General features: G+C 31.6%; 2 protein-coding genes across 2 annotated transcripts; both read right to left on the minus strand.

Moving 5' to 3' along the window:
* Positions 1 to 1,326: 1,326 nt before the first annotated feature.
* Positions 1,327 to 1,888, minus strand: LOC112522039 (flowering-promoting factor 1-like protein 3). Its single transcript, XM_025131099.1, has one exon. It carries the CDS (start codon positions 1,857 to 1,859, stop codon positions 1,542 to 1,544), a length of 318 nt encoding a protein of 105 aa, XP_024986867.1. The 5' UTR covers positions 1,860 to 1,888; the 3' UTR covers positions 1,327 to 1,541.
* A 10,535-nt stretch (positions 1,889 to 12,423) lies between these two features.
* LOC112522013 (protein SRC2-like) lies at positions 12,424 to 13,535 on the minus strand. Its single transcript, XM_025131062.1, has one exon. It carries the CDS (start codon positions 13,370 to 13,372, stop codon positions 12,608 to 12,610), a length of 765 nt encoding a protein of 254 aa, XP_024986830.1. The 5' UTR covers positions 13,373 to 13,535; the 3' UTR covers positions 12,424 to 12,607.
* Positions 13,536 to 18,391: the final 4,856 nt, after the last annotated feature.

Below are 18,391 nucleotides of genomic sequence, written 5' to 3' on the forward strand. Positions count from 1 at the left end.
ATGAAAAAATTTCATAAGATTAAACAATGAAATCGACAGATGAAGGTGGTTTGCACGGTTTATACAAATGAAGACGGTTTTCATATGATCACTCCTATATATATATATATATATATATATATATATATGTGTGTGTGTGTTTTTTTTTTTTGAATTCTATTTTTTTGATGTGATTGAAAGATATGATATATAAATGTTAATAAAAGTTACCAACTAGAAAGTACAACAGAGTAGTCTTATTGAGACTAATAACTCATAGCGAATCAAATCGAATACAATTATTTAAAATTAAAGCGTAAATTGTACCATAAAAATTGTATCCTGTAGGTTTTGCTGCAACCAGGCTCGTTCATGATAGTTTGTCGGTTGTGGGTGTACGTAAAAATAGTCTCACCGATAAGTACAAAAAATATTGTTTTTTAAATGTACGAGAGTACTTAAGATTCTCGTCAATATTAAGTATTTAAATGTAGACGTGAGTTCGACCATCTATTATGGTTGGTAATCCTTTCGAGTATATAAATTTCCTTAATTCATAACAAGAAACATGCATCATTTTAATTCAAAAATAGAATTTGTATGGAGGAAGTAATTTCTAGAGTCAATAGGAGATGAACGTTATTATGTTTTTTTGTTGGGAAAAGTCAAATGACGATTAGTTGGAATGTCTGAGAAATAATGATCCGTTGAGGCCCGATAAGAGAAAAATAGTGAGCGAGACGTATGATCCGAAAGCTCAAGCAGTAATTAGTTTGGCTGGTCACTTAAATTGGATTTCGTAACGTATAGTGGAGTCCCAATAAAAGATGAAGTCAGACAACGGATAAAAATAAGTTTAAAATCATAATATAATAAGTTTATATTAAGAGAAATACATGTAAAATTAACATGCCTCTTAAATAAACACATCATCTAGAGAAAAAAGTTACAATAAATATTATATATATATATATATATATATATATATTATAATCAAAATATCATTTATGATTATTTACAAAAAAGCTATAATGGAACAATACATGAGTTAAGTACTAATAGCTAAATACAGTGTGAAACTTATATTTCAGAACAACATTAGAGTATCGTAGAATTATCAGATACCAAAGAACTCTTATTCTTCTAGTGACGTTTCAAGGTTGTTAAAGTATATAAACATGTGTTCAGTATTCTATGGATGACGTAACATGATACCCTCGAAAAAGTCGTATGCAACTTTGTTGTTTATTGTATATGCTATCGACAAAGATTTGGTGGGCACAAAACCAATTAATGATTCTGATCTAGATGAGCGGTATATTCGAGATAAATATATGAACTACTTGTCGTAATATTCCATAAACAATCATTTAATAATTACAATTACATCAAAGACGAAACAAACTTGGGTTGCATAAAACCCTCGTAACCAGAAAAACCAAACTGTAATCAGAATCACACGCTCATTTTATTCAAACAAGAAACATGGAGTATGTATAACGAGTATGAAGCCATTTCCTAGAAGAAAACAGCTGTCTACCGGCTATCTAGCCATGGATCATTTATACGTCTCTTACTTCAAACACATTAGTACGAGCCTTAACAACGATATCATATAAATGCATCGATTTGAGCTTGTTGAAGTCCTTAGGGAGAGAAATGAGATGCACGGACGAGCTTTTATGAAACTGAAATAGATCAGGGTCATTGTAGTACCGCTCCCACCCCAGAGGCAAGAGCATTCTCTCGAGCATCTCATACGAAGTGACCACCTGATTAGTAGCTACATGAACCAATACCTTACGACGACTTGACCCCTGTAAAGAAGGGTTGTCCTGGAGTCGAACCACACCATTCTTGAACACCCAAACACCCGACATGTATGTATAGCAAATATATAGATATACAAGAGTGTGTATGTATATGTGAGTAATGGTTGTTTATATAGGGGTTGGGGTTAAATATCTAAAAGATCATATAGATGCCAAGTAAGGAAGAAAGTATTCGTGGGGACCTTTGGGAGTAAGGATGCAACCATGGCCATTGTGGTCTATAACACAAGCCCACGTGTGAATTGTGTGGGGGACGCCATTGGAATCCAAGATCTTTATTTGAACTCTTTTCTTCTTGTGGATAATTTTGATACGTATTCTTTTATTATGAGAAATTATAAAACATAATTTATTTTTATTTTACAATATAATACATAATTTATTTTGAAAATCTAACCATTTTATAGTTTCTTAGATTTATACTGTAAGGTGCTTGGTTAAAGGTATTAAACAGTAATCAATGATGATGATAATAAAAGAAACTGTTTGATTTTATATAATACAATGGATCTATTTCACCATGACCCTGGATTTTTTTGAACTGGTGCAAATGGAAATTCATTCCCATTTTGTTATCTGTCATTTTCATTCCCCAGTCTAAACCAAACAACCCCTAAAATGCTAACTATTTGTATTATATATATATATATATATATATATATATATACACACACATACACACATACACACATACATTAGAAGGGTACTCGTGCCATGCCGCGAGATACATTTTCATTTTAATGTTTTGTTTTGTTTTTCGTCTCTGTTGATATAATACGGTTTATGTCATTTTGAAAAAAGATAATGTTTTTACTTTTGAATAAAGTAAATCTGAAGACATCATAAAAGTTTGGAAAAATATATCGATATTAATATCAAATTAATTATTTAGAAATTCTCGTTTTTTGTACAATTTCTTTAATTCAATTTTTTTATTGTGTTAGAAGTCAATGATTATCTTAATTATATTTTAGTTTTTTTATATTTAAAATGAGATGTTTTATATTGTATTTGATGATGTTTATCTACACTTAGTTATAGGAATTCAAAAATTGAACTTTAATAAATTGTATTTATGTATAATTTACTTGTAATATTAAATTTTAAGTAATATGCATTAATACATAGTACTTCACGCATAAAAAACTGTTTTTAAGAATTTTTATCAAATGCTTTATAATATAGTATATATATATATATATATATATATATATATAATTTTGTTATTTTGTGTATTGGTATTAAAATAAAAAGAAAAAGAAAAAGCAAAGGGGGTTCCAATGAGAAGTGATAATTGGAATAAATCTTTCCAAAAATGGAAAAGGAATGGAGATGCATGATGATGTATTCTGCATAAAGTAATCCGGTTGGAGGGGCCTGCAACAGCAGATGCTTCACCACTTCACCATCATATTGGAGCCATTTGTCATCCATCTCTTTTTTTTTATTTTTTTGTTCTCCATTTTTTTATATGTCTATACATGCTCCATTAAATTGTTGTAAAAGAACGAGAATCGAAAAAAAAAAAGATCAAAAAGAGGGAGATCAATGTTAGGGGCTAACTGCGACAATTGGTCATACAGTGTACGCACAACAATGGGGCAATGAGGAGTGACAAAAGGAGCAACACCGTTATGTGCGAAGGATTTGATTGGCATACATTTGAGAACGGTGAAAATGATTTAATGATAATGTGTACAATCAGAGTAACTCGATTTCCATTTTTCAGTTTTAAAAATTTCGAGTTGTGTCTTAGAAAAAATTTCAATTTTTTTTTTATTAAAACAGTTGTTAAATTGACAAGATATGTATATGTTTGGTTTTACATGAGAATGCTCAATTGCAAGCATGACCCGTATTAAGTCTTGTTTAAGGTTATTGTATTGGTAAAAATTCACACCCTCGATCGACAAACATGTTATCCATGACCATGACATCCGTAACCAAGATTTATACGACCAACGATCTTGCTACCTATGATCGTGGTTATCTACAACCACATAACCTTCGAGTGGTCGAGGATTATCTATCCACAATCGAAGTTTGCCTCAACGTATCGAACTAACAATGCACATTACTGCATATTAATTATGGCAACCGTTATTTATGGTTTTTATTGCAGGAATAAAAAACAAATCTGGTCATTAACTATGGAAGATTACAAGGGAAGACCAAGATTCAAGACATTCAATCTTAACCATTTTCTTCATTCGATCACATTTAAAGTCGACCTTTAGACCTCTTAAACGAATCATTTATAAAATGCCACAGGATCTCAAGGAATACGCCCAGAATCTTCGGAAGCTATACGCAAAAGAGAAATACAACAACAATTGTTCTTGTAGTTTTCAGAGCCGACGTGTTAATTCTTTTATATCATTGTAACTGTCTACAATGATGACGTTCCTGATTGACGTCCATAGTGTATCGACGATCTCAAGTATCGTCTGAATAATATTATCATTCTAATGAGTTATAGTATAGTAGTTATCACGAATAACCGAACACTACTTGAAAACGACTCTTCTACTTAGAAATGAGGTCGCCTTTCATGTACCATAAGTTGTGGAATTGGTGGTGTGCGGTCCTCACAACTTGCAACCCCTGCAACTTATGCTACAGTAACATTAGGCGTACCGTAAGTGGGAGATACGGACACGGGCGACCCTTGAGCCGTGACCCTAGGGTCGCATGTCAAGGTCGGGAATATCAGCGTATTAATGACCGATTTCTTTAGACTTGGCTCATTTACTTCTCACCAAACTCTCTCCTTTCCTTTTCCCTTCATTTATTTCGAATCTAGAGCTCATTAAATTCCCATTTTGTTGGTTGTTGGGGCATTCAAAAACCTTTGGTCTCACATGATCCAAAGTCTCTCTCTCTCTCTCTCTCTCTTTATATATATATATATATATATATATATGCATAATCATTTGTTAATCAATTAAATAATATTAATCTTGTTAACCGATCTAACTCTTTCATTTTCCTAATCAACGGTTGTGAGTAATGAGATGTTATAATCTAATAAAAAAAAGAAACAAATTAAATTATATTAAATGAAGGGCACTTTTGAAACAAATTGTTTTTATTTTTGGAAGATAATCATATTTTGTTTTTGAAAGATAATCAATATTTAATGATTTTTAACTTTTGAAAGATATTCATATTTATTTTTGGAAAAGAATCAATTAAATTTTTAAATGATTTTTGTTTAACGATAAAATCAGAAAGTTCATAGACGAAATCGGAAATTAAAACAATGATTTTTGTATAAAATTCATAGGTGATGCAATAAAAAATAAATATCAATAAAAATTAATTTTTTATTACATCAATAAATATTTGATATTTATTTTTTATTGCATCAATTAGTTTTTTCTATTAAATTAATTTTTTATATCATTAGTAAAAAACAATTTTTATTTTGGATAATTTGGATTTTTTTTTGAAAAAATCTTCAATTTCATATCTGTTTTTTTTAAACGAGACTTCGAATGAAAAATAGATTTTATTACAATAATTAAAAAAAAACGAATTTTAGTTATTTTTCTATAATTATTTTGAAATTTTAAATATGACATGAAATATTAGTTTTAAAATAAAAAATTAATATGACGTGAAATATCTTAGTTGGCAAAAGATCTGGATGATGTCAGCATTAACAGGTCAACGGGTCAACTAGACCCTTAAATAAATAAAAAAATTATAGAGACCCCTAAATGACAATTTTGAAAGTTGGTTTCACAAAATAGAAATCAGGTGAAAGTTAGTTCCATTTTGATACAATTTTCCCAATTGAAAATAAAATATAATTGAAATTTTAAAAATCAAAATATGTTGTATTATTGATAATAAGTCGGTATGGTATAGTATTACCGTGGTACACGACTTCTAATATTATATAACAACCAAGTTTAAGTAGTTGGTACAACACTACCATCCAATTAAATTGATACATAAGTTGTTTGGTTTATCTTGGTATAAGATTGACACCCTAAATGTTACCATCCACTTTCTATCTTACTCATCAAAAATGTAATGTCACATAAAGCAAGCGCATTGCATGCAAAACCTGTCTCAAACATTTTGCAAGAACGCTGTTAATTATCTCATTGCAGATGGCTCCTTTTTTGAGGCATACTATAATTTTATACACGACAAATACTCATGCACATTTCTCACATTTGATACAGTTGAAATTAGTGTCCTCTTGAGAAACTGAGTTCTATTGGCTATCTAAACATCGTTAGACCCATGACTCTTTGATATTGCTCTGACGTTCAAAGAATGTTGATAAAATTGATGTTTAATCTTTTTATAATTTGTTGATCATCTCTTCAATGATTTGATGATAATCCTTTTTCACTTGTATGTTGTATTTATGTTTCTGTCTTTTCAGTTCCAGTGACCTTTACTGAATATGTTCAGTGATCGCTGAAGAACTTGCATAGAAAATCTATCAGAGACAACAATACTTCAAGAATACAACACTCACACCAAAGAACCTTCAGCAAACGTTGAAGACTGAAACTGAAGATTAGAGACTGGCGAGTACGTGATCTGAAGCGGTACTCAGTGATTACAAGCCCGTCTACATATGTGTGAAGACTGCTCAAGCTTCAGCGAATGATGAAGAGACGTTCAGGTCATTCCAGCATTCAGCGATCAAAGGAAGCTTGCTTAGCACGATTGTTGTTGTCTTGTCCTTTTGCACACAAAGGACAAAACCCATACCCTTATGAAAGTTGGTACGGTACGGAGCCGATTAGTCGACTCTATTGTCCACCAACTTTAGGTAAGGATGTCTGCTCATGAATAGTGCCTTTTGTACTATTCACTGTAGCAAACTACAAGCCCTCCTCTTAAGGCTTGACACGCACTCTAACCCTACCATATTGCATTAAATGTTCATTTAATGCACTAGATATAAATAGAAGTGTTTCCTCTCCATACAAAGTGCGCACAACTCACTCTCTAACCCTAATTCTTACTTCAAACATTTTCTAACTTAAGTAAATGATCTTCTCTTCAGCAGTTCTTTCTTTGTATTTGCTAAGACTTTGTATGTAACAAAAGATTGTTTAGATAGGTTTTTATCACCTTATCTTTCCGCAAACAATCTTGTAAAATCTGTATTGATCTTCTTTATCAATATATATTTTAAATTTGTAAATATTGTATTTGTATTCATCCTCCCTCCTTCTACAAACTGTTTTACTATTCTTGTAGACCCTCAAGGGACCAACATAATTCATTTTTACGTATATTTGTATTGATAAAATGATGATCGATAATAAGAAAAAGACAAAAAAAGAAAAACAAAAAACGCATACAAAAGTGCATAATATTTTAAATATGTTGCCTACAATGAACGGGAAAACTATAAATTAAAATGGACAAAAAAATTACACTTGAGTAATTAGGTATTAGTTAAAAGTATGTCGTTGTTGTGTCGATTCTACTGTAATTGTACAACATCCTAAAATACCGTAATTGTACAACCTCCTAATCTAAAGCAGTATAGAAATAGATTACGTTTGGGTGTTAAAAGACTCTGTATTTGCATACTTCACAAACGCTCCAAAAACGCTACCGACTACTTACCACTAATGTCACTTCGGCCACTGCTCAAACATCCTTAGCCCTACTGTCTAGGAAACCTGATATACATATCGTTTTAAGAAAAAAGTGTTTGGTTAACTACTAATGAGATCAAAGAGTTTATAAATGAAGACAATAAACATGAATTAAGTCAGGGATATAAACTTTGTCGAATCCAATCGGGGAATATGATCACATCCTCATCTCCAATGGGGAACTGGGATTCCCAACCGGGAATCATGGATTATTTTCCCTGTTAGTATAAGATATTTTAAATCGACTATGTTAAAAACCACATTCGATCATTAATGATTCATATTTAAATTTCACATATTTGCAAATTTTGCTATTATAGAGTATCAAACATTCATATGTGAACAATATCACAACATCATACGTAATTGTTTGATAAAATACTTTCGACTTTATAACATTTTTTATCTAAAAAAGATAGATAACTCAAACGAAATGCATATATATAAGAAAGATGTCAAAATCTATTCTAAATCTAAATTCTATAAATCTAATTCTTTATAAATAATATATTTAATAATAACTATATAATATAATATGTCGGGGATCCCCTGGTCCTTGGTTTTGCTTAGGGATGGTAATAGGGCGGGGACCCCAATCCCCGTCCCCGATCCCCGATCTTTGTCCCCGTCCCCGTCCCCATCCTCACTGGGGAATTTGATCACATCCTCATCCCCGTCCCCGACGGGGAACGGGGATCCCCGACGGGGAAACGAAGATTTTTTTTTCATGTTTGTGTAAAAAAAAATTAAATCATATGTGTGAGACGCTACACATGTTTAAATCTCACATTTTTCTGATAAACCTAAAATCAAAAGAAATTTAATTTAATACAAAAAATATACATCATTATATAATAATTAACAAAATGGAAAACAAAAAAAAATTGAATCTAAAAAAAACTAATGTCAAATGTACCAAAACAAATTGAGTAATATCCAAAACCACATATAGTAATATCTAAACTATATTGAAATAAATAATATATAATATAAATTATTAATATATATATATATATATATATATGGGTACGAGGGGCGGGGATTGTGATACCCGTCCCCGTCCCCATCCCTGGTTTGAGCCAAACGGGGATCCTCGTCCCCGTCCCCGAGACCTAGTTTAACGGGGAATCCCTGTCCCCGACCGGGTTCCCCGACGGGTCGGGGCCAATTCCCATGCCTAGTTTTGCAGGGAATCCTTGTCCCCGTCGGGGCGGGTATATTGGGTTCCCCAATGAGACGGGTCTCATTCCCATACCTAGTACCAATTAAGTTGATACCAGTATTTGATACGGTTAATATACATATTGGCTGATTTAGTTTAGTACAAAATTACCACCCCTACCTGCAAAAACTAGTTTTACCGAACTTTGGGCACCGCTTGTGACAAAAAACCTAGTCTACCAGGCTTTTTCGAACCGGCTTTAACCCATGAACTTTTTGAGGTTAGACTTGGTTTCAAATATTTTTGTACATCTTAGCCTATAATGTTCACTTTTAAGTCTATTTCCATATGTAGTTAGGATTTTTACCAAATTATCATTAAAAGTCATTTCTTTATCCTCACGTTAAAATCATAGAGAATTTTCTAAACTTGAAGTTTTCTCTATTTTATAGAATTGTATAGTAGATCCGTTGAAGCAAAATAGAGAACAAAATCTCTATTTACTCTATTTTAGAGAACGTGATGAAAATATAACGACTATCATGCAACCATCTCTCAGAAGGACAGAATTGGCTAGTGTCCATATATATTATAGCTATAGATTGTCTATTCGCCTCTTACTTCAAACACGTTGGGACGATCCTTCACCACGATATCATATATATGCATGGACTTGAGCTTATTAAAGTCCTTAGGGAGAGAGATGAGGTGCACTACGGAGCTTTTATAAAACTAAAACAGATCAGGGTCATCGTAGTACCGCCCCCACCCTCTCAGGCACCTCATACGAAGTAACCACTTGGTTAGTAGCTACTTGAACCAATACCTTACAACGACTTGACCCTTGGAAGGAAGGGTTGTCCTAGAGTCGAACCACACCGTTCTTGAACACCCAAACATCCGCCATATATATAGATACACAAGAGTGTGTATGTATATGTATGATGAATGGAAGATATTGTAAGTGGATATAGTCACGGTTGGGGTTAAATATCTAAAAGATCATCATATATACATATATATTATATATATATATATATATATATATATATATATATATATATATATATATATGCCAAGTGATGTTCGTGGGGACCTTGGCTCTGGGGATAGGGATGCAACTAGGGATTTTGTCTTTTATGACCCTAGCCCACGTGTGTATGTGTGGGGGAGGCCACTCGAATCCAATGCAAAAGTCCTTTTTACCCTTAGACCACGTGTATCTCGTGATCAACCGGACAACAGAAACACATGAGATTTAAACGATTCGAACCTTCAAATTCTTTGGTTGGTGTTTGTGTTTTGAGGTATAAAATATGCATTTGACCAAGTAGGCACCATGGTCCCTCCCATGGGTTTAAAATGGTTAACTTTGTGCATCAAATATGGTCCCTGCATCATGCATGGCCTAGCTTTGCAATTCACATGAACAACCTTCGTGGGGTGTGTGGGTGGGCACCTTTTGTCGATTCAAATGGACTAGAATCTCCTTTCTTGCTTCGTTTTTCTGGTGCACGTTTTTATACTCAATATTCGATCGGTACAAGTGAAAAATCTAAGTTTCTACCTTTTGATGATCGTCGGTCTTTATTTAAGTGTATAATCTTAGGGGTCGTTTACAAAACGTTTATCTAGATAAGTGCTTACCAAGTCGCATTATCTTACGAGATGGATATGGCAAGTACCAATAATCTTACTCGGTAAGAACGAATACAATGACCAATAGCCTTACCCAGTAAAACAAATGATATAAGAGCGAAGACAAATGATATAAGTTAACTTAAATTCATCCAAACGTGTATCCAGAATTACCAAACAATGTTTAATTTGTTTTTTTTCTTTCTCACGTTCTACGTAAGAATGTAAAATGGATCAACATATATATTTTATTTGGTAAAAACCTATTTTATCCTAGGTATTATTGCTTACATTTATTTAAAAATTACACTCAGCTATATTGTATGAGTATACAACTAGCACCTAGATGGACAAAAAGAAGACAACAATTAAACATGATCGGCATTTTATATTATCTGCTTTAAATCGATGTATACGACAACATTGCACGAGTACCTTACTAGTTAGTTTATAATATCATGAACATATACATATAAAACAAATGTTATAAGTTTCACATCATGAACATATATGCAGGTGAAATAAATAAGTTCTAAAACAGTATCTTAAATCTAAACCTTAAATGAAACAAATGTTTTATATTAAAATACTTTTAAGTGTATCTAAAAAACTTATTTTAAAAAATAAAATAAAAATATTATATAACAAATATAATCAAACATATGAAAATAAAGAACAGATCAATTTGGTCGTTCAATCGGACTACATAGGAGCCCTAGATGTTTTTGGGCCGTCCAAATCGTTCTCGTCGCTCATTTCGCTCGAATCTTTCGCCATTGCTCACCTACAACCTCTTGCCGTCGCTTAAATCTCTCCTCGTGGTATGCATCGTTTTCTCGAACAAGTTAGCAATTTAAAGTGATAATAGAAGAATATCGATTTTTGTTTAATACCATTTCTGAAATCCCGTTCTTCTTGCTATTTCATCTGTCTATAAACAATCGACATTATCGTGTGATTGAAGCAAGTGTGATGATGATTGATTGTTACTTCAATTTATCAGCTGATAAGTCGACCAAGGTGGGGTTAATTTTGACAGATGTTACACACTGTACAAAATTAATGACAGATATGCAAGGAATCTAGGAACTAGAAAGAGAGATATCAATTTTTTGAATTGTGACTGACCTGATATATCTAATTCTGATGCCACTATTGACATTTTGCTTGTATAACACCTTCAGTAAAAGTAAACCATCATTTGCAGCTCCTAAAAGTTTGATTTTTGTTGTTGAGTTCCTTTTTAATGCTTGTTGAACTTCTGTTTCGGAAAATATATGGGTAAGCATGTAATGTGAAACAAACAATATGCTCATCAATATGATATATCGACCGAAAGAAGTGGGGTGGACATCAAAATACATGATATATATTAAAATGTCAATGATTTAGAAAAACCTAACGAATTTTTCGATTTTGAATTATTAAAATTTTAAACATTTTTTTAAATAATGTTGTCATTTTAAATGAGTTATTAAATTATTATTTTTTTAAAATACAAAAAATCTTTTATGATAATTAATTTAATATTATATTGTATATAATATCATAAAAAAACTATATTCGTACAAATAATTCAAAAAGTCTTGCATAAAAAATTGTTTTTAAGAGTTTTTATAAAATGTTTTATCTATATCTATACTATATTATAAAGTATTTGACACGAACTCTTAAAAACCATTTTTTATGCATGAAATACTGTATATTGATGCATATTACTTAAAATTCAAGATTACAAGTAAATTATACATAAGTTTAACTTATTAAAGCTTCATGTTTGAATTTGTGTAACTAAGTGCAGATAAATATAATCAAATAAAGGATAAACATTTTATTTTAAAAAAAATAAAAAATAAAATATAATCAGAATAATTATTAAGTTCTAACAAAATAATTAATTATTATTTATATAAGAAAATTATATTATTAAACCAAATTTAAGTTATTTTGTTATTCAATCTAAATTAGATTATAAACAAATTAAATTAAAACATTATACAAAAAAATATAAATTTTAAATAGCTAATTTGATATTAATGTCGATATATTTTTGTTAAAATTTTATGATATCTTCAAATTTATATTTTATTCAAAAATATAAATATCATCGTTTTTTCAAAATCATATAAGATTATGCTATAATACTGACCGAGATAAAAAAAATAAAATAAAATATTAAAATTAACATGTATTTTGCTACAATAAGTAATTACCCTTCTAATAATATAATATAAATACGAGATTGTTTTAAATCATATACTAAATAAGATATTATTTCTAACCATTTATAACACAAACGAAAATCATATAAAAAACCAAACTACGATATCGTTCTTTCCTAACTTGGACACTTGATATCACGAACCCCCGCAACCGCCACCACCACAACCGCCACCGCAACCGCCACCACCGCAACCGCCACCGCAACCGCCAGCATCCGACAACATACTGCCGAGCAACATCCCACCCAGTGCTCCGCCTAACAAACCGGTTCCAACACCCATGCCAGATCTGTTGTTTATTGGAGGCTGTTGCGGAGGATAACCACCGTACACCGGCGGTGGTGGAGGAGGAGGATAAGAAGCATACGCATATCCAGCCTGTGGCCGAGAAGGGTATTCAGTAGCATACGGCGGTGGATAACCGGAGCTGGATCCAACAGCTCTCCCGGGAGGATACGCCATCACCGGCTCCTCCGCCTTACCGGAGAATTTTTCCCCAAATTTATACGAAAAGCTGATTTCTCCTTTTGGCTTCCCCGATGGCCTTCTCACCTGATAACTAACAAACTGCATCGCCCTCCCATCAGATTTCACGCCTTCCATGAGCTCTTTGATCGACACATGGACTTCACCCTGTTCCCTATTCACGAACATCCCTACGGCCTTGATTTTGACGATGAGCGTCAGACAGTTGTGCATGGCGGCGGCTTCATCGACGGTAAACTTCATGGGGAAATTCCATGTAGGATTTGGACCTGCGCCCTTGTTCACAGGGGTTCTAAGCTTTTGAAAGCTGCCGGAGATGGAAGCGACGGCGTAGACGTCCATTTTTCCGGCGAGAGTGGCATTCTTGAGTCCTTTTGCAGAGATGAGAGTGAGGTCTAAGGTTCTGTACTCCATGGATGATTGATGAAACTGAAAATGGAAGAAATTAAGGTTGAGAATATGTAGAGATTCTGTTAACCGACTTAAGAGGAGGAGATATGATAGGTACAAGGAAACAAAAACGAAGGTGACAAAATGGATAAATATTTGAGATTACATTCTATCTATGGCTTTATTTAAAATATGGAGTAAATTACACTTTTGTCCTTGTTGTTGTTCTTATTATCAACTTTTGTCCATAAAATAAAATAATTATACTTTTGGTCATTGTTGACAGTTATAGTTAGACTTCAGATCATGTAAGATCAGGTTATTTTCATGAAACCCGTAAGACCATATAATATGACATTGAACCTTTACATAAAAACACCGTGAAGGTAAGTTTTCATAGTTTGGTGTGAAGTTTCGGTGTTTTTCGTAGCTTTACAGTGTTTTGTCGTGAAGTTTCAGTGTTATTTTATGGTCTCACGGTCTCATGGAAACAGATCGGTATCACGTTAACTTAACCCCTTATGGTTATTGTAGTTGTTATTTTGTTTTGGAATTGGTCTCATTGATCAACTCTATTAAAAAAAAATACTCAAGGTGTTGGGTTTTACATGGTTTTCTACAAATGATTTATAAATTTAAAGATGAAGAATCGTGTAAAATATGAGTTAAAAGGAGAAACATAAGAACTGTTGTGGACCTCTTTTAATTATCTCACTCCCACCCCAGTGCATTTCAATGTATCTTATTACTGTTGATCTTCAATTATGATTGATCTAAAGATGAAGATTTCTTGGGTATTTTTTTAAATTGAAATAACTATTGGTACAGTTTTGTGAGTGTCATTTATGTAAATAACTATTGGTAATTTTATATCACGCATGTAAATAAGTATGAAACATAAACAATATTATATGTAATATAACATTAATAAATACTAAATCAAAAATATTATTTAAAATCGAATAAACTAAAACTATATGAATATCAAACTCTGAAGACTATTTCTGTTTAAAAATGAGGTTTTTCCGACGATCAAATCCGTTGGAAACCAAATTTCCAACGAATTTCGAACCGGTAGAATATGATGTTTACCAAGAAATACCAACGGATCACCCAGAAAATACCTGGGTAATCTGTCACCGATTTGAATTACTGATTACCCACCAACTTTAGTGACGGTTTTGTGAGGAAGCACCCTTTCACCTACGAGTTTCCCATGGAAAATACGTAGATGAAAGTCTTCCATTTATCAGTGTTTTTACTGTGAATGTTAGAAGTGATTAACAAGAACTCATTCAAGCGGTCCAAGAGGTGAACTCAAAGGTCCTACGAAAGCCGGATTATTTCACATGATCCGAAGTAATTTGGTATTTAATTACATAAAAACATTTTACATCTTACCAAATGTTGTAAAATCATCTCCAACGGATTCTTCAAAATGGAGAAATCAAAATTTAAAATCTCCAAAAATAAAAATTACGTTCATCTCCAATAGCTTCTCCATTTTGGAGATTACAATATTAATTATATTATTAAAATATTCAATGTAATTTATAAAAGTATATTTTTAAACATTTAATTTCAAAGATTTTCATCAATAATGAAAATTCTAAGCAATTATTTGTAGAGAATTTTCCAAATTTAAAGAATTTCAATATCTCTAATCTTCTATTTTCTTTATTTTGGAGGAAGTTTTGAAGAATCTGTTGTAACAAAATTTCTCATAATCTCAATATTAAAGAATTTGTTAAAACATAAATCATTAAAATCTTCATTATTGGGTGGTATTAATGTACTAGTAAGGTACTCAGGTGATACTACCATGGGCGGACTTGTAGTAGTGGTATGGGTGACACGCGCCACTGTATTATTTCGCTACCGAAAGGTAAAATTTTTAGGTTTGTTAACGGTGTTATCGTATTATTTTGAAAGGTGCTACCGTATTTTTTCTAAAATTCAAACATAGCAATTAAAACCCAAACAAAATAAAGCCCAATTGTCCAAATTAATAAAATGCAAAGCCCAATTAACTTATTAACATTTTCAAAATTTGATTATATGATTAAGCCCAAAAAATAGCAACGGTTTTAATTTTTAAAGCCTTTAGGCCTTAGGGCCTAATTTCCTAAAGCCCTAAATCGTATATAGACTATACCTGGCAGGCTGGCCTTGTGCGATGCGACCTTGTGCGAGCAGTGAGCGAGTGAGCGACGCGAGTAATGATCTTGAGCGAGTGAGCGACGAGCGTGAACGACAAGCCGACCGACAACCAGGGCCACCAGGACACTGTCAACAAGAAGAATCGATTCGATTTTGGAACGAGTCTTGATTCTTGAAGACTCGGACGATTCAGAATCGAAACTCACTCGAAGAACGATTCTCACTGACTCACTTCGTCACTCGGAGTCTCGGACGATTATTCAGATTTCAGAATCGATTCGATTAGGTTTAGGTATACATTTTTAGTTTTAGTTGATTATTTACTTGATTAGTGATTAGTGATTACTTTTAGTTGATTATTTACTCTTGATGAAATTGATTGAACATTTGAGCCAGGGACGGACCCATAAAATTGTCCATACGGTGGCACCATATAATTAATATAATATAATATACATCTAAAAATAATTATAAAAAATATGATTTTTATGGTACCGATAAACAACTCCTAAACTTGTACCCGACGCGTTTTCATCTTTTGAAAACGGTCAATATATACCCAAAAATAATTACAAAAAGTATGTTGAGAAACAACTCCTAAATTTGTCCTCGGCGTGTCTTCATCTTTTGGAAACTATCGATGACATCTTCGTTTTTAACATTAACCCCAATAACGTCTTTCAAAGGAAAGATGAAGACATTGATTTGATATTGGCATGTCTTCATCTTTCAAATTAATATAAAACGTCTATATGACGTTTTTTTGGTATCGTAATAAGTTTTTTAGGACACATTAATATAAAACGCCTCATTAGCAACTTTATATGACACTATTTGAAAAACTGTCGTATAAAAACAAATGTCCTGTAAAAAATTGAGTTCATATGACACTTTCTCAAAAGTGTCATATAAAGTTGCTAATGCGACACTTTATATTAAAAAATGTTCTAAAAAACTTGTTAAGACGTCCAAAAGCGTCATCTAAACTTATTACAACATCTTTAGATATGACACTTTATATTTTGGTCATATAAATTAAGCTCTATAAAGCGATCTATTGGGACACTTAGAGATTATGGGTGTTCTATAAACCTAATTTAGTTGTAGTGAATAAAAAAAATTATGTTAAGATTGTGAAAAACATGTTTCTTTGTGTGAAAAAGATTGGTAGATGATGTTATGAGATCTTCCTCGTAATCATTAGTTCATTTTTTATTCTTCCAAACTCTTGAGATTAATCGATATGCAAGCAAGCTAACATAGACACCATGGTTGAAATTACATTGGCTAATGTAAAAGTTTTTTAATGGGTAAAATAAAATACAAGTTGAGAATTCTATTCTTGGTTGCTAATAGGGGTGGTAATTTTGTATCAAACTAAACCAACCAACATGTGTACCAACCGTACCAATTAGTTGGTACCGATTATTATTGGTTGGTAGTACCGTACCAAATATACAAACTTAATTGGTACATGGTATTGAAAGTTGCATACTATGGTAGGACCATAGTACCGACTTCTTTGTTTTATATTAGTTTTTTGTATATTTATGTATTTGATATTAAACCTTGTAACTTTAATTATCTTATTTAAACATTTGAATGTTCACAAGTTTTATTCCTTGCAATTAAAGCCCGTTAAACATCATATGTGTTACCTGGAAACTCAAATTTTTCACTTCAATTTTGAAAAAAAAAATTAGCATGTTTTCGTATGTAACGTGAAGTTGGTATGAAAGCGGTACCAATCGAAAAAGTTGGTACCAAGTACAATTGGTTGGTACACGGTATAAGATTTTGCATACCAATTATAATTCGATGGTATACGATATTGAAGAAAAAAGCTTGGTACTGTACCAAGTCGATGTTGCTACTATGATTTTGAAGCTAACACTTATGATTTATCAAACTGAGAATGGAAGAAATTGAGGTTGAGATTATATATAGATTCTGTGAACCGACTGATTGAGATTGAGATATAGAGATAGAGATAATATAAGGTGATAATCTATACTATATTATAAAGTATTTGACAAAAATTCTTAAAAACTATTTTTTATATACCAGAAGGGTGTACTTGCGCAATGCAGCGAAATACATATTGATTTTAATATTTCATTTTATTCTTTATCTCGGTCAATTTTATAGTATGGTCTTATATGATTTTGAAAAAAAACGATGATGTTTTTAATTTTGAATTATTTATAAACTTGAAGATATCATAAAATTTTGACAAAAATATATCGATATTAGTATCAAATTAACTATTTAAAATTCCTATTTTTTGTGTAACTTTTTAAATTGATTTTTTTTATTATTATAATTTAATTTAGGTTCAATAACGAATTAATTTATATTTGGTTTAATAATATAATTTTTTATAAAAATAATAATTAATTATTTTGTTATAACTCGATAATTATCCTAATTATATTTTAAATTTTTTTATATTTTAAAATAAGATGTTTATCCTCTATTTGATCATGATTATCCGCAGTTAGTTACACGAATTAAAACATGAAGCTTTAATAAGTTGTACTTATGCATAATTTACTTGTAATTTTGAATTTTAAGTAATATGCATCAATATACAGTACTTCGTGCATAAAAAATGGTTTTTTAAGAGTTTTTGTCAAATGTTTTATAATATAGTATAGATAAGGTACTGACTATTGATGCATATTACTTAAAGTTCAACATTACAAGTAGATAATGTAAAATTACAACTTATTAAAGCCCCATGCTTGAATTCGTGTAATTAATGTGATACTAATATCAATATTTTTTTAAAATCTTAAGATATCTTCAAACTTATATTTTATTAAAAAAAACATTATTTTTTTTCTCAAAATCATATAAAACCGTATTATAACATCGATAGAA

Source organism: Cynara cardunculus, assembly GCF_001531365.2.
Source record: "Cynara cardunculus var. scolymus isolate 2C chromosome LG 11, CcrdV1, whole genome shotgun sequence".
In the NCBI taxonomy this organism is placed as follows: Eukaryota; Viridiplantae; Streptophyta; class Magnoliopsida; order Asterales; family Asteraceae; genus Cynara; species Cynara cardunculus.